The 23584-nt window shown below is 48.5% G+C and overlaps 1 protein-coding gene across 1 annotated transcript in view; it reads right to left on the bottom strand.

Moving 5' to 3' along the window:
• Positions 1–8152: 8152 nt before the first annotated feature.
• IFT172 (intraflagellar transport 172) overlaps positions 8153–23584 on the bottom strand; it is a 119662-nt gene continuing 104230 nt past the window's right edge. Inside the window, exons 38-48 of the mRNA XM_073624715.1 lie at positions 16367–16430; positions 15842–15928; positions 13779–13895; positions 13222–13332; positions 12401–12520; positions 11217–11312; positions 10641–10700; positions 10437–10535; positions 8690–8843; positions 8456–8547; positions 8153–8372 (exon numbers count right to left, since the gene is read on the bottom strand). Coding sequence (XP_073480816.1) covers positions 8283–8372; positions 8456–8547; positions 8690–8843; positions 10437–10535; positions 10641–10700; positions 11217–11312; positions 12401–12520; positions 13222–13332; positions 13779–13895; positions 15842–15928; positions 16367–16430 — 1090 coding nt within the window. The 3' untranslated portion in view covers positions 8153–8282. The remainder of the gene's footprint in view (positions 8373–8455; positions 8548–8689; positions 8844–10436; positions 10536–10640; positions 10701–11216; positions 11313–12400; positions 12521–13221; positions 13333–13778; positions 13896–15841; positions 15929–16366; positions 16431–23584) is intronic.

Genomic DNA, 23584 nt, shown 5'->3' with positions numbered 1-23584 from the left:
TTCATCCATAAGAGTCTCTGGGGGCAATAATTTGATTATCTTTAGATGCTTCCTCTAGATAGACTCTGGGAAAGGAGGAATCAGTCTATAGGTCCTTCCCCCTAGTCTCTGGGTGGAATAATTTGATGATTTGTAGGTCCTTCCTCTATAAAAGTCTCTGGGGGGTGGGGAATTATTTGACGATTAGTAGGTCCATCCTCCACAGAAATCTATAGGGGGAATTATTTGATCTGTAGATGTTTCCTCCATAGAAGTCTCTGGGGGGAATTATTTGATGATCCCTAGGTTCTTCATCCATAAGAGTCTCTGTGTGGAATTATTTCATGATCCATAGGTTCTTCCTCTATAGAAGTCTTTGGGAGAATTATTTGGTGAACTGTAGGCCCTTTTTCTATAGAAGTCTCTGGGGGAATAATTTGATTATCTTTAGATGCTTGCTCTAGAGAGAAACATCTCTGGGAAGGGGGGGGGGGGTTCAGTCTATAGGTTCTTCCTCCATAGAAGCCTCTGGGGGTAATTATTTGATGATCTATAGCAGGGGGTGTCAAACTCAATTTTACTGTGGGCCGCATCATTTTTATGGTAGCTCTCAAAAGGCCTTTTGTATCGGTAAGACTAGATGTCCAGAGCACCCTACTCGCCTTTTTTTTTTTCAAAAAAGTTTTTTTTGAGCATATCAAAATGTTACAACACAAACATCAGGTAGTTTAGATACATCTATATCAGTACATTCAGGGTTCTTTATTTCTACTGCATCATCCTTAGCATTTCTGGTGATAGATATTTCCAGTGTATTATACACCTACTCTCGTCCTCCGTTGTAATTACCCCTGCTGACTCTTTCTCTTAACTGTTTTCGCTGCTCTGTTCCCCATCCTCCGCCAGGGTATTCTTTGAGTCAGTCTACCTAATTCCATACCTTCCTGAACTTCTTGGGAGCCCCCCCCCCCCCCCCTCACATGTCATCCGATATAAAAGCACATCAGCATTTACTATCTTCACCCACATTCCTAATGTTAGTTGTTCATCCTAAATCCATCTCCGATCAATTTCCGTACTCCGAAGTATAGGGGTCTGAGGAACAATTTAGTATGTACATTTACCTCCTCTTGGTCAAAAATACCCATGAGGCAGTGTAGGGGGGAGCATATATTCGGGAGGGCAAAATGAACAGAGATGAATTCAGTCACCCTGGACCACAGAGGAAGTACCCTAGGGCAATCCCATACCATGTGCATGAACGTTCCCTCTGCTCCCTTGCACTTGTGGCATTCTGCGGAATCTCTCCTGTGCATTCAAAACAGTCTGGTCGGTGTGTAATACAGCTGATGTAGGTATCTAACCTGAATCATTCATCTGTGGAGGAGATAACTGAGACAAGGTATGTATCCAACACCTCTTGCCACAGCTCCTCAGTCAACTCTGGTATAACAGCTATCCATTGGGATCTAGTCTTGGTATTCGAGTTAGGGTCCCCAGGGCCTAATTCCCTGTAGTATCTGGAAATACGTTTAGTTGGGTCAGGGTCAATCAGGACCTTTTCTAAAGCGGTGTTTTCTACCTTAACTTCTCCTCTCCCAAACTGGATCATAGCTGCATGGTGCAGCTGAGCATATCTGAATTGCCAGGTTCTAGGTATGCCAAACTGCTCCCTCGGGTGCACGGGAACGGGGATATGGATCTCAGCTGTACTAGCGGTCACAGATGCATACCATCGCTCATGCAAAATATACCATAAAACTAAGTTTTAGTTTCTGTTTAGTTAAAATATAACACACTTTATTAAAAAAAAGACTCACATCTTCCTCCTCTTGGATCAGGCAACTAATAAATTACAGCTGGAAGCCGGTATTCCCGTCCTTGCAAGCAGCTCCTTAGAATCCGGATAGCAGCGGGTGACCTCAAACGATGTAGCTCCTTCACCTGTATGCGTTACGTCCTACGGGACTTCGTTGGCGGGGTGGGGCCATGGCATCACCCGAGCCTAGATATAGAGCGCCAGCTGCCATAGGAACCAAAGACGCTTGAGCTGCACAGCCAGAAATATTACGATTACTGACATCTAGAGGCAGACAATGAAAATGCCATACACACACAATTTCGCAGATAATGCCAAACCACCTAGATAAATGTTACACAGGAACCAGGGGCCGATGGCCTCAAGTAACTTAAATTAATTAAAAACGTCATCCTTGAGGGGTTAACTCTTAAAAAAAAATATATATATAAAGAAGAAAAGAGGAGGTGCAATTAAAAAAACCTCACTCGCCTACCCCTATGAAAAAGGAGTATTTTTATATACAAAATTGATTGTAATTTTTTTTAAAAAGCACACCCGCTGCTATGTTACATACTACAAATTAAATCATCATTTGAGCATACACAGAACACTTTGGAAATGTATCAAGAATCCTATATTACATAGGGGATAATGAATTTCCAAGGGAAAATGTCTAAACTGATAACTAAAATCCTGGTCTAAAATAAGGAAAATAGACTACATCCAGTATACAGAAAAGTAACTACCTGTGTCAGAAATAAAAAAATTCAGATTCAATTCCACATTCAATCCAGGTGGCGTAAGAACTTTCGTCTCAAAGATCCAAAAGGATTCCCTCTGACTCCGGCGTCTAATAAAAGTATCATCAGAAAGATGTTCTAAAGAATGAAATGATACGGGATATGGATAGAAACCTCCTGGTGACAGGTCAAAAGATATTTAAGGGAAAAAAAAAAAGACATGAATTCAAATTCGTTTTTGATTATAATTTACAGGATAGAAGTACAGCAAAGTCAGGCTTTCTCCTGCAGTGGGGAAAGATCCCATGTTTGGCCAGGCAGTGTTTGGGAGTGGAAGTGCCTACTACTAGCGTGTCTCTGCCATCACATTCCAATCACACACCCCTTACTGAAAACAAATTTGAATGTAAACAAGTCTATTTTTATCTGCATTGAGACCCCCAGTGGGGTTGTCACAGATAGCTGAGCCAGGTTACCTTGGGTATTAATCACAGAAACATACATTGCAGGTCTCTCATCACTCTTTCCAAGTGTATGGATTTTGGAAGGTGAAGGAGAGGAAGATGCCTGCTGTATATGTGAAATGCAGTTTTGAAGGTGTGGAAGATGGCCGGGCTGATGACAGCTGGGATCAATTCTCTCACACCTTCTACTGAGATTTCCATATAGCGATAAAATGGAATATGAGGCACTAAAATAACCCAAATCAGCCTACAGATTATTTCCTTCCAGGTAGGTATGTGTTAAAGGCAGTTCTGGGGGAAAAAAAAAAAAACGTTCATAACTTAGCTATTTCAGCACCTATTTGTGGAAATTTCTGTCTGTTACCTGAAGAATGCTTACATCCCCTGTCCCAATCTGTGGTTTGCCCCCACCAGCCCCCTACAGGACTGGCACCAGTAACCATAGAGCAGCCTTTCTCAACCAGGGTTCCCCCAGAGGTTGACGGGGCCCTTGAGTAATGAGAAATTTCTGCTACCACTGAAAACGAATGATCGCTTTAGATACCTGTAAGAGAAGGGTTTTTCCCCACTAACCCCACATGTAGGGATCATTTGTCTGCTTGACCATCACACTAGTGCAAAAATTGGAATAACAGTCCTAAGGCCACATCTGTATATACTTGAATTGGAAGAGGGAAGATCTAGAGAGCCACAAGGCCCTGATTCGGACTTTACAAGCAAGATGGACAATGATATAGTACACAAATATATTTTATTAACATTGAATCATATCAAACACGTCAAGTAGGAAAGAATTAAAAACATACAATAGGCATATGATAGCAATGAATATCTAGTGTAAACAAGAGAGTTGACACCAAAAAGACGTCAGTGAGCCCCTGTGCATCAACACGTTTCGCTATTTTGCTTCGTCAGGACACACTTGGAGGTAGTTGAAAGGAACAGGTCTCACTTGTCAGCATAGGATTATCTCCACATGGAGAACTTCCAGATGATCACCAAAGAATCACCATATAAAGCAGGAGGCAGTTTCTTACTAGTGCCACCGACCGTGTATAGGGCTGATGGCATAGAGATATATAAATATCAATATAAACTCGTATGGTTCACCGGGGGAGGAAGGAGATAAAAGTACGTCTCCAGATAAATAAAGGGAGAGTGATAGAAAAGGAAAAGGTAGAACAAAGAACACCTTTCCACATGTTTTTGGTCCACAATAACAGGGGCTTCTACAGTAATCCATATGGACAAATATATGTTCCTTTAAAGCTGGATATGTCAAACTCTCCTACATCTGCCCACAGTCAGTATGGCTATATAAACTCCATAGATATATTTAAACAGGCCACAGTACCATGAGGTTCAGTATCTCCCCCAGGAACGAACAGACCATATAGCGATAAAATAGAATATGAAACACTAAAATAACCCAAATCAGCCTGCAGATTATTTCCTCCCAGGCAGATATGTGTTAAAGGCAGTTCTGGGGAAAAAAAACCTTCATAACTAAGCTATACCAGCACTTATTTGTGGAATTTTCTGGCTGTCGCCAGGTAAAGCTACCTGAAGAATGCTTACATCCCCTGTCCCAATCTGTGGTTTGCCCCCACCAGCCCCCTACAGGACTGGCACCAGTAACCATAGAGCAGCCTTTCTCAACCAGGGTTCCTCAAGAGGTTGAGGGGGCCCTTGAGTAATGAGAAATTTCTGCTACCACTGAAAACGAATGATCGCTTTAGATACCTGTAAGAGAAGGATTTTTTTCCCTACTAACCCCAAATGTAGGGATCATTTGTCTCCTTGACCATCACACTAGTGTACAGTGAGCTGTAGAGGCAGTCATTTTTTTCAGTTGGTTGCCTGAGACCAGAACAACATTTCAATAGTTCCTCCATATTGAAAAGGTTGAGTAAAGTTGCCATAGAGTGTGACAGATGGGGACAAGCCTCAGCCATACCTGGACATGTGTTGTACATGGTGATCTTTCAGGCAGCTTCCCTCATTGATGAAATGGAGATTCCAAGGACTGGTGTCTGGACTGCTTTTACAGAAGCATTTTTTTTTGCCTTTCAGCTTCAGTCTCTTTAAAGGCAACCATTTACCTACCTAAGGGGAACAAATGCTGGGGGTGCACAGGATGGTGGACTTAAGCTATGGGTCCTCTACTGGAGCCTACCTTCAAGGGTATGAAGAAAGCAGACAGGCCTCCCCTTCACCATGGGATGAGTGACCTATCAACACCCTTGGGAATGGTCAGCTGGAGGCCATGACATTGACAAGTATTTGCATAGGAACTGTCAAAGCCTGCAGGAGGCTGGGGAGGAAACAATACAATGGTGCCATCCAAACAGTTATCCTGGGATGGCTCCATTTATCAGCTCTGGAAGGCAAAATCACTGAGAATTTTTTTTTTTCGTTTTTCTTCTCGCGACCAAAAAACTGCAAAGATCCCACCAAATGTGACAAGATCATTGGCCGAGGAATGAAAAAGTAAAGGGAAACTAAAGTGAACCTGTGCTTCTGTGGAAGTCTAGCCCCCCCCAGAATAAATCAATCTATACTCAAAAGGCTCTGGACAGAGGGTGGTCTAGCCTGTCCGGATCTTCAGAAATATTTATTTGCTGCACTACTATCCCATGCCCATAACTGATTAGCCTCAGACGACTCCAATGCTGCTGTAGACCTTGAAGCCGCGCACCTCGGTTCATATGAGGCACTGAGAAATGCTCTACATAGAGTTGTTAGGGCCCCCTCTCCTCTCACACTCTCCATGAAGGCAGTGATCATGGCTTGGCAACTAGTGGAATGTAAACTACAAGGAGACCCTTACACTAGATCTCCAGACACCCCCCTGTGGCTCAACCCACATTTGTCAGAGTTTCAATCTGTCCCTGACCCAGGGTTCTGGGCTGCCAGAGGTATCAAAAAACACGAGCATATCTGTACTAGCGGCTCCCTGCTATCTTTTGATACCTTTAAGGAGAAATTTGGGCTTACTAATCGACAGTTCTTTAGATTTCTTTTAAAATTTGCCACGCCTTCACTACCCAATTTGGATCCACCCCAGTGCTTCTCCTACAGTCAAACCTTGAGTCCACATTGGGGGGGAAGTCCCTCTGCTTAATCCCACCTCTATCATTTATAAGGCCCAATTACCCTCAGTCCACTTTGGTCTGGAGGATTTGTTCTCTAAATGGCAGGGCGTGATCCATGATCTTGACTCGGGGGACTGGGAAGATGCCTGGGAGTATCCTTTTCTACAACTTATCTCCGTAAGAGATCGGTTGATGCAATTTAAACGGATCCACTGGGTTTACTTGTCACCCCAGAGGCTACCCAAATTCCTCCTCCAACTGTTGGAAGTGTGGTATGTCTGAAGCTTACTTCAGCCATATATTATGGTCCTGTCCCAAGATCCAGTCCTTTTGGACGGAGGTCACAAAATTCATAGAAACTCTGCTCATGATCCATGTTCCCCTGAAGGTGTCGTTCTGCCTGCTGGGTCTGGTCGGCCCCCTGGCCCACCGCTGAGCAACCATAACCCTAACAGGACTCTTATTATTTTATTCTAGGAAAGGCTTTACTAATAAAATGGAAACAACCAGAGGTACTCACCTTGAATTCATGGAAATCGTTGATCAACTCTGCGGTGCCATTATACAAAGCGGCTTATCTCGCTAGATGCTGCCCAGCCAAGTTTGACAAAATTTGGCAAGTGTGGTTAGATTCAGACATCTCAAACACGACACAATAAGATCCCTTTTGTTTGTTTATTTTGACCAAATGCCTTGTAGCGCTAATGACCTAATTTGGAAGATGATCAGTGGAAGCAGGATGCACCTGAGCTCAATTTTGAGTGTCATGGCAAAGGCTGTAAATACTTGTACATGTGAATATTTTATTTTTAATAAATTTGCAAAGATTTCAAACAAACTTCTTTCATGTTGTCATTATGGGGTATTGTTTGTAGAATTTTGAGGAAAGTAATCAATTTAATCCATTTTGGAATAAGGCTGTAACATAACAAAATGTGGAAAATGTGAAGCGCTGTGAATACTTTCAGGATGCTGTACCTGTCCTTCCCTCTCCCGCCGCTCCTCAAGCTGTGGGAAGCTATCCAGGGAAATGGACCCCCCCCGTGACCAATTATGTCATATGCCTTTGCTGCGGGAGCTCCAGGAGAATAATCCGGATGATTTTCGGAATTATCTCCGGGTGACGGACCCCTGCTTTCACCAACTCTTGGCATTGTTGACACCCTATACAGTATTGAGAAATAGGACACATGGATGATACTTTTTTTTATTTTTTGGTTGAATAATAATGATTTGATATATTTTCGGATGCATAGAATGCACTTTTTGTTTAAGTTCTATTGGCAGATAGCATGTCTAATTTTATTTGTTTTCTCTTTTTAATGCACAATAAAAAAAACGTGGAGAATAATACTTGGCTATGTGTTTTACTTCAAATGACAATTTAGGAGTAGGCAGTTACAATTAAAAAAATACAATATAAAATTAACAAGGGACACCAACATAGTTGTATCTCTGATCTTAAAAACTACGGAATAATGGTGTTGTGGTAACTTTCCCAAATAATAAAAAAAAGCATAATAATATTATTCTTGATATCACTAGAAAAAAAAGCCTTTGAAAATTCATTTGCAATAACTCCTTCAGTATCACCAGCAAAGCAGCATCATTATTATCCCATTAAAGAAGAAGAGAATAGTGCGCTGCATTTCGATATATCATAATTTGTCACATCACGAATGTTAATTCTCCATTAATAGCGCCAGTTTACAAGACAGACTGCCTCTGGCTCGTCCTTGCTTCCGAGCAGGCGTTTGTACTTAGGACTTTTGTCCGACGGACTTGTGTACACACGCTCGGAAAATACGACAACACACGTTTAACGGCGGAAAATTTTAAAACCTGCCATCCAACATTTGTCCGCGGAAAATCCGACAATTGTCCGATGAAGCATACACACGGTCGGATTTACCACCAACAGCCTGTCATCCCATTGGAAAGTCCGATTGTGTATACAAGGCTTTAGACTTGAGCTCTACACAAGAAAGTTTTTGCTACAAGAGGTAAGGAGACAGTAAAGGAGCAGATAGCTCCACCTTCTGGCTGGAAAAAATGACACAATATTCAAATCAATATGATATTATGATATATTTTTATTTTCTTTAGTCCATAATAACAAATATAAATATGTACAATCAATATATATATATTCTTTAAAAACTTTCCAGGCATCATTGTGCAGATCAGGAGAACTCAGGGTTGGTCATTGGAAAGAGAAGCTGGTGTTTGGGAGACCTCCACACCACTGACTGATGAACCTCAGGACGTCCTGACACTCGGGGCTGTGGCTGGTCTGGAAGCAGAATAGAAAGGATAAGTCAGCGGGGGTGGGGCAGATCTAAAGGGTGGGAGAGCAGATAAGGGAGGGGAAATCACCTTAATGGCCATGAGGAATTTATTCCAGTCTTCCTTGTTAGCGGCTTTTCCTGGCTGTTTAAATTCCACCTTATTCCTCAGGACTGGATAACCTGCAGGCAGTCGAAAAAATAAATAATAAACTCTGAAAGGATTATATTATGACCCCCTACAAGGATGATTCCAGCTGCTTCCTGATCACCCGCTGTTATTCCGATAGTAAGAGGTCACCATATACAATAATAGAGATCTCACCGGTGATCAGACACGGCAGGGAATGGATTCCACTGTTTGTGGCTTCAAGCGACCCTTCAAAGGTGCCTCGTTCATCCATTGGAAGAGTCTGCTCCACTTTCTGGTCCATGGACACTGCCAACACCCACTCCTTAACCTCCTCCCGCTTATCCACCTGGCAGAGGAGAAACACCAAGTAATACAAGCTGTAAAGTGCAGACGGAGGGGTACAGCACAGAAAGAGGAAGGGAGACAGTGTGCAACAGAGCAGGAGATCAGACAGTGGTAGTGCACAGACAGCGAGAAAGAGGGAGTGTTAATGCACAGATAATGGGGAAGAGAGAGAGGTACAGTGTAGACAGAATGGAGGAGGGAGGGGTAGAGTGTAGACAGAATGGAGGAGGGCAAGAGAGCAGTGCAAAAAGTGGGGAGGAGGGAGCAGTAGAGTAGTAGTAGGGAGGAGGGGAAGAGCACAGATGGTGGGAAGGAAGGCGGGGCAAAGCACAGAATGCAGGGAGGAGACAATGGGGGAGAGAGAGCAACAGAGTGCAGGCAGTGGGGATGAAAGTGCAGAGAGGGGAAGAGCAAGCACAAATCATAAGGATGAGGGAACAGTAGAGCACAGAGGGAGGGGTAGAGTGCAGATAGTGGGAAGGAGACAATGTAGAAAGAGAGAGCGGTAGAACGCAGACAGTGGGGGAAAAGAGAGCAGTAGAGCACAGGCAGTGTGGAGGAGACAGTGGGGAAGAGTAAGCTATACAGCGCAGACAGCGGGAGAGGAGGGAGCGTTAGAGCGCAGACAGCAGGAGAGGAGGGAGCGGTAGAGCGCAGACAGTGGGGGAGGAGGGAGCGGTAGAGCGCAGACAGCGGGGGAGGAGGGAGCGGTAGAGCGCAGACAGCGGGGGAGGAGGGAGCGGTAGAGCGCAGACAGCGGGGGAGGAGGGAGCGGTAGAGCGCAGACAGCGGGGGAGGAGGGAGCGGTAGAGCGCAGACAGCGGGGGAGGAGGGAGCGGTAGAGCACAGACAGCGGGGGAGGAGGGAGCGGTAGAGCGCAGACAGCGGGGGAGGAGGGAGCGGTAGAGCGCAGACAGTGGGGGAGGGGGGAGGAGGGAGCGGTAAAGCGCAGACAGCGGGGGAGGAGGGAGCGGTAGAGCGCAGACAGTGGGGGAGGAGGGAGCGGTAGAGCGTAGACAGCGGGGGAGGAGGGAGCGGTAGAGCGCAGACAGCGGGGGAGGAGGGAGCGGTAGAGCACAGACAGCGGGGGAGGAGGGAGCGGTAGAGCGCAGACAGCGGGGGAGGAGGGAGCGGTAGAGCGCAGACAGTGGGGGAGGGGGGAGGAGGGAGCGGTAAAGCGCAGACAGCGGGGGAGGAGGGAGCGGTAGAGCGCAGACAGTGGGGGAGGAGGGAGCGGTAGAGCGCAGACAGCGGGGGAGGAGGGAGCGGTAGAGCGTAGACAGCGGGGGAGGAGGGAGCGGTAGAGCGCAGACAGCGGGGGAGGAGGGAGCGGTAGAGCGTAGACAGCGGGGGAGGAGGGAGCGGTAGAGCGCAGACAGCGGGGGAGGGGGGACCGGTAGAGCGCAGACAGCGGGAAAGTAGGGAGCGGTAGAGCGCAGACAGTGGGGAAGCAGGGAGGTAGAGCACAGACAGTGGGGAGCAGGAAGCAGGAGAGGAAAAGGAAGGGCGTTGTAGAGGGTGGTAGGTCAGTGTCATACAATGATTAGTAAAAGGATTGCAATGAAAGGGGTTTCGCATGATATCCGCTACTCACCAGAACATGCTGTTTAGCGGGGAGCGGAACCTCAAATGGAATGTCTGTGTTTTGAAAATCTGAGTGGTCCAAGGCGTCCAGATTTCCTTCCTCAATTGCCTGGAGATGATGAAATGATTTAGGAAATACAATGGTGGACATTTATCTACTCGTGGTTGGGAGATATGTTCCCCCAGCATATCACCTCATCTTTCGGATACTCACATCTACTAGGTCGAGGAATCTGTTCAGGAAGATGAAGGCCGCGCTCTGCCAGCCCATTCCCTGGAAAAACAATACAGAGACAGCTCACAGCAAGCTCAGCACCACTTAATGTCAGACCGCAGCTACAAAAGCACCAAATCCAGAAAATGATGATCTATAGAGATTGTCTTTGTGGGATCAGAAATCAACCCCCCGGGTATCAGGGTACACTACCCATTGGAGAGTATTGATGTTCCTTTGTATATTATGATTTTCTTTGTGTTTTGTTTTTGTGTATTATGTATGTACTGTACAGACGCTTTTTACCCTTTTGTATTGAATTATGCGGTATTATTAAAGTCAATCATTTTTATATCAGATTTGGTGGTCTTTCAAAGTCCCATTTAGGGGGTATTTCTTTTTGTTTAAGAAATCAACCCCCCTTCCCCTTCTAAGGTAGTTCATTGCTATTTGTGTTACCATTGGCCATAAAAGTATCATACAAACCAATCCTACGTTATCTGTACGAGGGTTCCATTAATGTTTGTGTCATGTGATGTCCCCCACCACTCTCAGATAATTTATAACAAATATTACCTTGGCAGCCATTCCAGCTTCATAGAAAGCTTTGTCTGCAGGGAGCAGGTTGGTGTGACGCAGGAGCGAGATGCAGAGTTTAGCAGCTATCACATCCTGTAAGAGATATTCAGTGTCAGTGGTCTATGAGGAGACAATGAGACAGGTGCAGGTCTAGAGAAAGGACCAATGCTCAGGGTTAAAGTGAGGGAGACAAGGTGAGACAAGGGAGGAGAGGGAGAAAGACGAGGCGATGAAAGAGCAGGAGAGGGAGAAAGAGCAGGCGGTAGAGGAGAGACAAGGTGAGGGAGAAAGATGAGGCAGCATAGGAGAGGAAGAAGGAGAGACGAGGCGACAGAAGAGGAGAGGGAGAGACGAGGTGACAGAAGAGGCGGAGAGGGAGAGAGAGACGAGGTGGCGGAGGAGAGGAAGAAGGAGAGAGACGGGGCGGCGGAGGAGAGGGAGAGAGACAAGCCGACAGAAGAAGAGAGAGAGGTGAGGAGACAGAAAAGGAGAGAGAGACGAGGAGAGTGAGAGAGACTAGGCCACAGGAGAGGAGAGGGAGAGAGAGACGAGGCAACAGAAAAGGAGAGGGAGAAAGACGAGACGACATAAGAAGAGGGAGAGAGACGAGGCGACAGAAGAAGAGAGGGAGAAAGATGAGGCGGCAGAGAAGGAGTGAGATGAGGTGCCGAAGAAGGAGAGAGACGGGGCAATAGAGAATGAAAGAGAGGAGGCGGCAGAGGAGAAGAGGAAGAGAGACGAGGACTATGGAAGAGGAAAGGGAGATAGATGAGGCGGCAGAGGAGGGAGAAAAAGCGGCAGAGAAGGAGAGGGCAAGAGACGAGGCAGCAGAGGAGGAGAGGGAGAAAGATGGGGAGACAGAGGATAGGAAGAGAGATGGCGCAACAGAAAAGGAGAAGAGGGAGACAGAGGACAAGAGGGAAAGAAATAAAAAGACAGGGAGAGCTTACTGGCAGAAAAAAAGTAAAATTCTCCTAAACTCGTCTAAACTTTGTACAAAAAGTGCTCTATATGAGCGTTAAGGTGTGAGAAGAGTGGACAAGGAACGCAAGAGAATATGAGATAAAAGGGAACAAAGAAAAGCTTAGAGATCCTAGAATAGCAAAACTATACCAGGGAGGACATAGATGAGTCAGTAAGATCAGTACAAGGACATGCACGGTACTTGTCCTCATACTTACCAGAGATTGCACCCCCTGTGATGCAGAACGTGTGGCATAATAATGAGCAATCAGCATCATAAGCTCAAACTCTTGGTGTGCTGGAGAATTCACCTCACTGGATTTGACCAGGTTCTCACACTGCCAAACAGAATAAGCACCATTATCACCCCAGATTAGATACCCAATTTTCCCCAGTCTGCGGTCACTGGTCCTCCTCCCAGTCTGCAGGTCACTGGACCTCCTCCCAGTCTGCAGGTCACTGGACCTCCTCCCAGTCTGCAGGTCACTGGACCTCCTCCCAGTCTGCAGGTCACTGGACCTCCTCCCAGTCTGCAGGTCACTGGACCTCCTCCCAGTCTGCAGGTCACTGGACCTCCTCCCAGTCTGCAGGTCACTGGACCTCCTCCCAGTCTGCGGTCACTGGTCCTCCTTCCAGTCTGCAGGTCACTGGTCCTCCTTCCAGTGTGCAGGTCACTGGACCGCCTCCCAGTCTGCAGGTCACTGGACCTCCTCCCAGTCTGCATGTCACTGGACCTCCTCCCAGTCTGCAGGTCACTGGACCTCCTCCCAGTCTGCAGGTCACTGGACCTCCTCCCAGTCTGCAGGTCACTGGACCTCCTCCCAGTCTGCAGGTCACTGGACCTCCTCCCAGTCTGCAGGTCACTGGACCTCCTCCCAGTCTGCAGGTCACTGGACCTCCTCCCAGTCTGCAGGTCATTGGACCTCCTCCCAGTCTACGGTCACTGGTCCCCCTGCTTACTGAACTATGAGCATTTCTCTGTACCACCATCCGAAGATATTGTCATCGCTACACACAAAGGCTGCACTGGAGCTCTCACCAGGGAGTAGAGTAGGCCCCGCAGGTTCGCCCAGGTGTGGTAAACCTCCGCACAGTTCATGCCCTCCGCATTCACCATCTCCACGAAGATCCGCTTGTAAATGTTGAAATTCTGTGAATGCAAGAAACAATCATGTACAGACTATGTAGGGCCATTGGAGCCAGTTTGGACGCACCGTCGCCCTGCTCTGCTAGCATGTGAATTACATTATCTCATTACAATGGCATCTGAAAAGTTGGTGGATATATTAGGCAGCAAGTGAACATGTTGTCCCTAAAGTTAATGTTTTGAAAGCAGAAAAAATGGACAAAGTAAGGATGGAAGCCCCACCTCACAACTTACAGGACTTAAAGGATTTGCTACCAACAGCTTGGTGCCAGATAACACAGCATACCTTTAGAGGTCTAGTGGAGTCCATGCCTCGACGAGTAATGGTGGGTGGTCAGAATGTTATGGCTGATCGGTGTATATAAGAACAAACCCAGGCACGCCAGAAATCCACATAAATTACAACAAATACAATGTGAGCAATGTGGAAGAAGTAAAAGTGAAATTACCTGAGGGAAGGCTGGAGCTCCATGCTGGACATAGAGGGACAAGGCCTTCTCCCAGCTGCCTTCTTTGATGAGGTGAGTGGCAAAAAGGGCCACGTACTTGTGCAGGACTTTATAATTCTGCAAGAGAAATACATGGGGTCAGGGGATGTTCCTATGCAGCAGAGACCTCTGACAGAACAACAGGAGATGGATTTCTTAGTAATTGTTCCATCAGAGGAGACATCAGTTTGTACAGTAGCTGCAGCCAGTCCTGATACTCTTTACAGGAAGATGTGTGAAGGGACTAGCAAACCTGTTAGATGGACTGTACATCTGAACGTTTCTCAGTGACTGACCCACATGGACCCCTGCAACATCTACCCCCAGGGGCTGATGTGAACACTCACAAATGTAGATCAATAAACAGTCCCCAGTCCTCCTGTCCATACACGGTCCTTGAGTCTTCCCATCCACGCACTGTCCCTGGATCTTCAATATCTACACACACAGTCCCTGAGTCTGTAAAGTCCACACACAGTCCCCGGGTCTTGAATGTCCACACACGGACCCAGGGTCTTGAATGTCCACGCACGGACCCAGAGTCTTGAATGTCCACGCACGGACCCAGGGTCTTGAATGTCCACGCACGGACCCAGGGTCTTGAATGTCCACGCATGGACCCAGGGTCTTGAATGTCCACGCACGGGCCCAGGGTCTTGAATGTCCACGCACGGACCCAGGGTCTTGAATGTCCACGCACGGACCCAGGGTCTTCAATGTCCACGCACAATGTCCACGCACGGACCCAGGGTCTTCAATGTCCACGCACACACACTCACACAGACCCAGGGTCTTCAATGTCCACACACACACACACAGACCCAGGGTCTTCAATGTCCACACCCAGACCCAGGGTCTTCAATGTCCACACACAGACCCAGGGTCTTCAATGTCCACACACAGACCCAGGGTCTTCAATGTCCACACACAGACCCAGGGTCTTCAATGTCCACACACGGACCCAGGGTCTTCAATGTCCACACACGGACCCAGGGTCTTCAATGTCCACACACGGACCCAGGGTCTTCAATGTCCACACACGGACCCAGGGTCTTCAATGTCCACACACGGACCCAGGGTCTTCAATGTCCACACACGGACCCAGGGTCTTCAATGTCCACACACAGACCCAGGGTCTTCAATGTCCACACACAGACCCAGGGTCTTCAATGTCCACACACAGACCCAGGGTCTTCAATGTCCACACACACACACACACACACACACACACACACACCCAGACCCAGGGTCTTCAATGTCCACACCCAGACCCAGGGTCTTCAATGTCCACACACGGACCCAGGGTCTTCAATGTCCACACACGGACCCAGGGTCTTCAATGTCCACACACGGACCCAGGGTCTTCAATGTCCACACACGGACCCAGGGTCTTCAATGTCCACACACGGACCCAGGGTCTTCAATGTCCACACACGGACCCAGGGTCTTCAATGTCCACACACACACAGACCCAGGGTCTTCAATGTCCACACACACACACACACACACACACACACACACACACACACAGACCCAGGGTCTTCAATGTCGACACACGGACCCAGGGTCTTCAATGTCCACACACGGACCCAGGGTCTTCAATGTCCACACACGGACCCAGGGTCTTCAATGTCCACACACAGACCCAGGGTCTTCAATGTCCACACACACACAGACCCAGGGTCTTCAATGTCCATACACACACAGACCCAGGGTCTTCAATGTCCATACACACACACACACAGACCCAGGGCCTTCAATGTCCACACTCCAGTTGAGCACTATTTCTCCCAATGACACCAACCGCAGGGCACTCTCCCCTACTGACACCAACAATGGGTTACTATCCTCCCCACTAACACCAATGAAGAGGTACTATTTTTCCCACTAACACCAACAATGGGGCATTGCGCCCGTGTCTCCCCATCCATACACTGCCCCAGGGTCTTCACCACCATAGACAGACCCCGAGTCTTTCCATCTATACATAGTTCCCGAGTCTTCCTGTGTATTCTTTTTCTTACCTGTTTAGCCGCTATCTCTATACACCTCTCCCATTGTCCGCGCTCTGCGTACATATCAAGACCAGCCACGACATCGACTCCAACCAACTATGGAACAACAGAGATCAGTATTAGGGGGTAAGGGGAGTTCAAATGGTGGCTGTACACCTTGCAGGGGATAGCGAAGAAATATAGGCAGACTAATATAGAGGAGTAATATTAGGGGGTATGGGGACTTCAGATGTGGGTTGCACAGCTCGGGGGAATGAAGGTGAGGGGCAAACTGGAATAGAGGGGCATTATAAAAGGGGGTACGGGTAGTTTGCATGGGTGCCGTACAGCGTGGAGGGACAGATAGTGACAGGAGGATGAGTAGATTGGGATAAAGGGGCATAACCAGATGAAGTAAGGGAAGTACTTTTATGAATTGCTGCAATAGAGGCAGCCTTGTTGGATGTAATAGGAGCACAGGCTATCAGAGAAATATGTGATGGTGGCTGAATAGCAATTACATGATTAGTGGCAGAAACATCAACATCATCTCACCGAATCTACTTTTCCCTGATTCTTCAGATGGTCCTTGTATCTGTCATTTACATACTGCTCATACCTAAAATAACGAGGAGAGAGTGTGACACATTGACACCAGACCTCAGGCTGTATATTTGAGGGTACCAAGTTATAGGAGATTCCCTTTAGGCCCTTGATGGGGATGGTAATCACAGAACAGTGGCAACCCCAGAGCTGAGTGCAGGAGGATAAAAAGGGCAGAAAAGTGTACCTCCGGGGAGACGATGGGGACTGTTATCAAATCAAGAACCTAGGATAATGTTAAAGGGCTGTAATTACAGGAAGAGCCCTGGGATGAAGATAGGGGGCTGATATTACATGGTTTTGGTGACCATTGACTAGAGGCCAACTTCCAAAACGATGTAGGACAGGTGAACCCAGAACTACACAATGGTGGTCAAACCTCAGGTCACCTTCCATGAACATGTAAGACTGCAGAACTCTGGGATGAAGGTGTATGGCTGTTATTACATGACCGTGGTGACCTCTGATCTGCGGGCATCTACTAAAGCCCTGGTGTCCTGTGACCCGAGGGTTGCATGAGGCTCTTTGGTATATGATGTGCCGCCCTCAGACCTCAGCAATCTGTTTCCAGTTTCATATTGTCTTCTGTAGCATATCCCCAGCCAACAATTGTAGCCTGTCCACAATATCTAACCCTCAATTCCTCTATTAGGTCTGTAGCTTCTGACAGTCCTCTAAGGCATTACATATATTTAACATTATGTGTGGCCCTTTGGTGATGTCAGGGGCTGCATTGGTGGCCCCCTATAGCTCATAAAGTTGACAACCACTGCCCTAGTGATAGGTCTCTGGAGATTCACTGAGATTGGCGACTTTGGGCCATCTACCAGAGATATGTAGGATTACAGAAGTTTGGGGTGTAGGTCTCTGGATGTTCGATGACAGAGGTGACCTCAAGCCATCTACCAGAGAGATGTCATATAAGGAAACTTTAGAATACAGGTGAACAGCTGTTATTACACAACAATGTTCATGACCTCTGACATTAAATCACTGACCAGAGACTTGTAATGCCGCGTACACACGGTCGGACTTTTCGGCTACAAAAGTCGGACAACCCGTCCAACAGACTTTCAACGGACTTTTGGCGGACTTTCTACGGACTTTCTAATGACCGGACTTGCCTACACACGATCACACCAAAGTCTGACGGATTTGTACACGATGACGTACACCGGACTAAAATAAGGAAGTTGATAGCCAGTAGCCAGCAACTGCCCTAGCGTCGTTTTTTTGTCCGTTGGTCTAGCATACAGACGAGCGGATTTCTGGGTCCGGCGGAGTTACAACGTAAAGATTTGAAGCATGTTCCAAATCTAAAGTCCGTCAGATTTGCGACTGGAAAAGTCCGCTGAAGGTCCGGTGAAGCCCACACACGATCGGATTGTTTGCCGGTGTTGTGTCGATGAGTGCCTCCTATCGAATAATGCCTCCTACGTACTGCGCATGTGCAGTGCATGACGTCACGCCAGCTGATTTCCCGATCAGCTGGCTTGGTGTATCAACTGCACATGCGCAGTTCGTCGGATGCATTTTCCGACGGGAGTCACAGAACACAGTGGAGAGGCACAGTGTAGGAGAGGCTAGAGGAGATACTTTGAGCTCCGATTCCCGGGGACCCACTTGGTGAAAACCCACCAAACTTGGCACACTTTTAGGGAACACCGCTGGCTGCATGTGGAAAAAATTTCAGGTCCAGAGAACCGAAGGGCAGCCGGTACCGACTCCCGAAAGTGAGCCCCTTGCTTCATTTTTCCGCTGACAGGAAGAGAAAACAGTGTAGGAGTGTAGGAGAGGCTCGGGAGATATTTTGAGCTCCTGTATCCGGGGACCCGCTTCATGAAAACCCACCAAACTTGGCACACTTATAGGGAAGACCCATGACTGCAGGTGGAAAAAATTTCGGGTCCAGGGAACCAAAGGGCAGCCGGTACCGAATCCCCAAAGTGGGCCACTCGCTTCATTTTTCTGCCTGGGGGAAATTTGAGCTCCGGTTTCTGGGGACCCACTGGGTCAAATCCCACCAAATTAGGCACACTTGTAGGGGGGGCCATGGCTATAAGTGTAAGAAATTTTGGGTCCAGGGATCCGAAGGAAGGCCGGTACTGACTCCCCAAAGTAGGCCCCTCACTTAACATGGGAGTCTATGGGGAAACCAGGCAAAATTGTGACGGATTTTACTTATCGCTCAACCATTCGACGACCAAATGGGCTAGCGACATCAAACTTGCACCCCTTTTTCCCAGATATCACAGCTATACCTCATAAAAATGTGGAGGTTCGGGGACCTTTTACCGGGGATTTACCGGGGCCACAATGTTGACCGTCTTCACGGTACCGGTGCTCCCTGACCATGGGTTACAAAATTACAAAGCTTGGGGGTGATGTAGAGACACTCTATGGGTACCCCCACACCGAACCGGGGCCCAGTACCCCAACCGGAACCCTCCGGTTACCGGAAAATGGAACTTTGAAACGGTGTAGCTCGGACCCGGTTCACCGGGGAAGGCTCCGGTCGGTCTCATTTGAATATTTCAGGCCTTTTCTACAGAATGGCATCCACTTTCGAGGACCACTGGACCCCTCACAAAACACCGGCAAAGACGTGCACGGCGCTCTCCGGTTCTATGGGTCTTAAAAATACACAGACACCGGGAGGCTGTGGGGATGCTCTTTAGGTACTCACTGGCCAAGTTTGGGGTCCAGGGAACATTTGGCGGGCAGGTAGCACCCTAAAAGGTCAACCGGTAGAAACCGCACATTTAACATTGGAGTCTATGGGAAACTCGGTTAACTTGGGGGGCTGATATTTCCTCGGCTGTTGGGGTTAGGAACACCAAACTTGGCACACTTGTAGGGGAGACGATGCACTACATGTGGTCCACATAGGGGTTCCTAGACTCTAGGGTTGGCTCGTAACCATCTCCCAAAGACGGCACACCTAGGGCGGTAAAACCGGTTCTGCTACTCAGAAAATTCAGACTGGCGTCTACCGGTTGGATGACTTTGAGGGCTCATATCTCCGGAACCCCAAATTTGGTGTGCCGGCTCATGGGATCTAGATCTACAACATATCCAAAGATGACTTTCCTGGAGCCCAAAAAATGCTTGAGTTTGAAAGTTAGGTCGACACAAAGCATGCATGGTGGTTTTCAGAAAAGTCATTTCGGGCACCTTTCGTTCCAGAGACCTCAAATTTGGCCTGCAGGCCTCTATGAACCCCCAACTACCAAGTTTGAAGTTCCTGTGACCTACGGTTCCGGAGATATGGACCGGTAAAGCGAAAAGTTCATACTGGCCATGGGGCACCAAAGGACCGGTTCCGATCTCGCTACCCCCTCGGCCTTGGTGGGCACCATGGGTCGGTCCCCTTTGGAAGTCCATATCTCCCCAATACTTTGAGCTAGAGACCCCAAATTTGGCAGGTCGGTACCGGTGGATTTTAGACACAAGATCCGGGTATACTGACACTCCTGCAAGCAACCGTGTGGAAGTTTCTCTCCGATTGAGCCCAAAATACCACCCCAGGAAAGAGGGGACTCGTAGTATGCGTTTTTCAACGGGAGGCAATAATCAACACTACACCGGTGTAACGTTGATTATTGCCTCCTGTCAAAAAATGCCTCCTACGTACTGCGCATGCACAGTACGTCACATCACTCCAGCTGATTTCCCGATCAGCTGGCGTGACGTATCGACTGCACATGCACAGTTCGTCATATGCATTTTCCGACGGGAGGCAAGCCACGGGGAGCGTGTGGAGGGAGAGAATCTTAAAGAGGGAGTCCTGCGAAAATTTTTTTAAAAGTCAGCAGCTACAAATACTGCAGCTGCTGACTTTTAAAATAAGGACACTCACCTGTCCCAGGGTCCAGCGATGTCGGCACCCAAGACTGAATCGTCTCTCGGTCCTCGGGTGCTGCCACCGCCATTCTCTATAAGGGAATCAGGAAGTGAAGCGTTGCGGCTTCACTTCCTGGTTCCCTACTGCGCATGCGCCAGTCGCGCTGCGCTTCCTTACTGGTCCCCGCTGCCTCTGGGACCTGTGTGTGTCCCAGCAGACAGCACGGGGGGTAGGGACGGGAGGGGGCACAGACTCCCGTGGGAGTCTACGCCGGAAGTAGGTGCAAATACCTGTCTTAGACAGGTATCTGCACCCCCCTCCCCCCTGAATGGTGCCAAATGTGTCACCGGAGGGGTCGGGTTCCGAAAAGCAGAGGTTCAATTTTTGTGTGAACCTCCGCTTTAAATGTAAGATTCTGCCTCGCTCTCTGTGGCGTGACGTATCGACTGGGCATGCACAGTTCGTTGTATGCATTTTTTGACGAGAGGCAAGCCACGGGAGCACGCGGAAAGAGAACACTGACGTAAGAGAGAACTCCACAGGGAACACTGACGTAAGGAAGAACTCTGCAGGGAACACTGACGTAAGGAAGAACCCCGCTGGCTTAATAACGTCAGCGGCAACACCGCATCCAGCCCCGCCCCCAACACACCCCTAGGCTGCTCTAGAGAAAGGGGGCAAGCGCCATGCATAAGCAGTGTATTTGTCAGGGAAGCTTGGATTGACACAGCGGTGCCAGCCGGAGGGCCAAGGTCTGTGCTTCCAGAGGGGGCGGGGCCCTGAATAGCTATGTATGTGTAAGTGACCTACACTGCAGTTTAAGAAAGCCCATCAGAGATCCCGTTCCCAAGAGCTTGCAATCTATTAAAATGACATACAGTTTATCTATGTTTACTTTTTGTTCTTTTGACAAGTGTGCTTTAGATAGAGCATGTCAAGCCGTAGCTGTGCTCCCTGGGGATATGCTGATCGCCCATCCGTGCTGCTGCTGGAGGGAGCCCAGGTGACCATAAATGAGCCCTACAGACTTGGTCATGGTGAGTGACCAAGTCACCAAGTGGTATATCCCCCACACCATCCCATACCCCACTCCATCTCCCCTGAGGACTTAGGACCCTCTAGGCAACTCACCTGGGGACTGGGACCCTCTAGGCCACTCACCTGTGGACAGGGACACCCATTTTCCCTGGGGACTGGGACACCTTCTCACCTTCTCACCTGGGGACTGGGACCCCTTCACACCCGGGAACTGGGATCCTATCTCACCTGGAGACAGGGAACCCACCTCCACTAAGAACAGGAACCTGATCACCCTGTGTGTGCCAAACTCACCTCCCTGCCCCTGTGTGTGCCAACCTCACCGTCCTGCCCGATCACTCTGTGGAAGGTGGTCTCTGGTCAGCAGAGTCCCCCCCCCCCCCACATCAGACTTACCGGCATTTCCCTTTACATCAGAGTCTGCAGGATTCCCCCTTGCAGTGCAAAGGAACTCAGATGTAAAGAGAAATGATGCAGAGCATGATCTAAAGAGGAACTCTGATGTAAGGGGTTCCTAACTACATCAGAGTCTTTACATCAGTGTTCCCCTTTTCATCAGGGTTCACAAAGTTCCCCCTTGCACTGTAAGATTAAAAGGGATGGAGGCCCAGAGACATGTCCAGGGTACACAGAGGAGGCCTCCGTCCCTTCTAATCTATCTCATGTATCCTCGGTGTACCCTGGGCATGTCTCTGGGCCTCCATCCCTTATAATCTATCTCATGTATCCTCTGTGTACCCTGGACATGTCTCTGGGCCTCCATCCCTTATAATCTATCTCATGTATCCTCTGTGTACCCTGGACATGTCTCTGGGCCTCCATCCCTTATAATCTATCTCATGTATCCTCTGTGTACCCTAGACATGTCTCTGGGCCTCCATCCCTTATAATCTATCTCATGTATCCTCTGTGTACCCTGGACATGTCTCTGGGCCTTCATCCCTTATATACAGTCGTGTAGTGAGAGCACATCCATGTAGGGGAGCACCAAGTGGGTTAAAGTCCTGATAACAGCTGTCACAGGAGGGCCCTCACACAGGACACATGTCAGGCAGGGCGGTGAGGTTGACACACACAGGGTGTTCGGGCAGGACGGTGAGGTTGGCACACACAGGGGCAGGGAGGTGAGTTTGGCACACACAGGGTGATCAGGTTCCTGTTCTTAGTGGAGGTGGGTTCCCTGTCCTCAGGGGAGATGGAGGTCCTGTCCCCAGGTGAGAGAGGATCCCAGTCCCCGGGTGAGAAGGGGTCCCTGTCCCCAGGTGAGAAGGTGTCCCAGTCCCCATGGGAGAAGGGGGTCTCAGTCCCCAGGGAAAATGGGTGTCCCTGTCCACAGGTGAGTGGCCTAGAGGGTCCCAGTCCCCAGGTGAGTGGCCTAGAGGGTCCTAAGTCCTCAGGGGAGATGGAGTGGGGTATGGGATGGTGTGGGGGATATACCACTTGGTGACTTGGTCACTCACCATGACCAAGTCTGTAGGGCTCTCATTTATGGTCACCTGGGCTCCCTCCAGCAGCAGCACGGATGGGCAATCAGCATATCCCCAGGGAGCACAGCTACGGCTTGACATGCTCTATCTAAAGCACACTTGTCAAAAGAACAAAGAGTAAACAGAGATAAACTGTATGTCATTTTAATAGATTGCAAGCTCTTGGGAACGGGATCTCTGATGGGCTTTCTTAAACTGCAGTGTAGGTCACTTACACATACATAGCTATTCAGGGACCGCCCCCCTCTGGAAGCACAGACCTTGGCCCTCCCGCTAGCACCGCTGTGTCAATCCAAGCTTCCCTGACAAATACACTGCTTATGCATGGCGCTTGCCCCCTTTCTCTAGAGCAGCCTAGGGGTGTGTTGGGGGCGGGGCTGGATACGGTGTTGCCGCTGATGTTATTAAGCCAACGGAGTTCTTCCTTACGTCAGTGTTCCCTGCGGAGTTCTCCCTTACATCAGTGTTCCCTGTGGAGTTCTCTCTTACGTCAGTGTTCCCTGTGGAGTTCTCTCTGACGTCAGTGTTCCCTGTGGAGTTCTCTCTTACGTCAGTGTTCTCTTTCCGCGCGCTCCCGTGGCTTGCCTCTCGTCGAAAAATGCATACGACGAACTGTGCATGCCCAGTCGATACGTCACGCCACAGAGAGCGAGGCAGAATCTTACATTTAAAGTGGATGTTCACACAAAAATTGAACCTCCGCTTTTCGGAACCCGACCTCTCCGGTGACACATTTGGCACCATTCAGGGGGGAGGGGGGTGCAGATACCTGTCTAAGACAGGTATTTGCACCTACTTTCA

This window comes from Aquarana catesbeiana, linkage group LG04 (assembly GCF_042186555.1).
Source record: "Aquarana catesbeiana isolate 2022-GZ linkage group LG04, ASM4218655v1, whole genome shotgun sequence".
Taxonomy (NCBI): Eukaryota; Metazoa; Chordata; class Amphibia; order Anura; family Ranidae; genus Aquarana; species Aquarana catesbeiana.
Note: the sequence above shows the minus strand (reverse complement) of the source record. Positions and strands in the feature narration are given on the sequence as shown.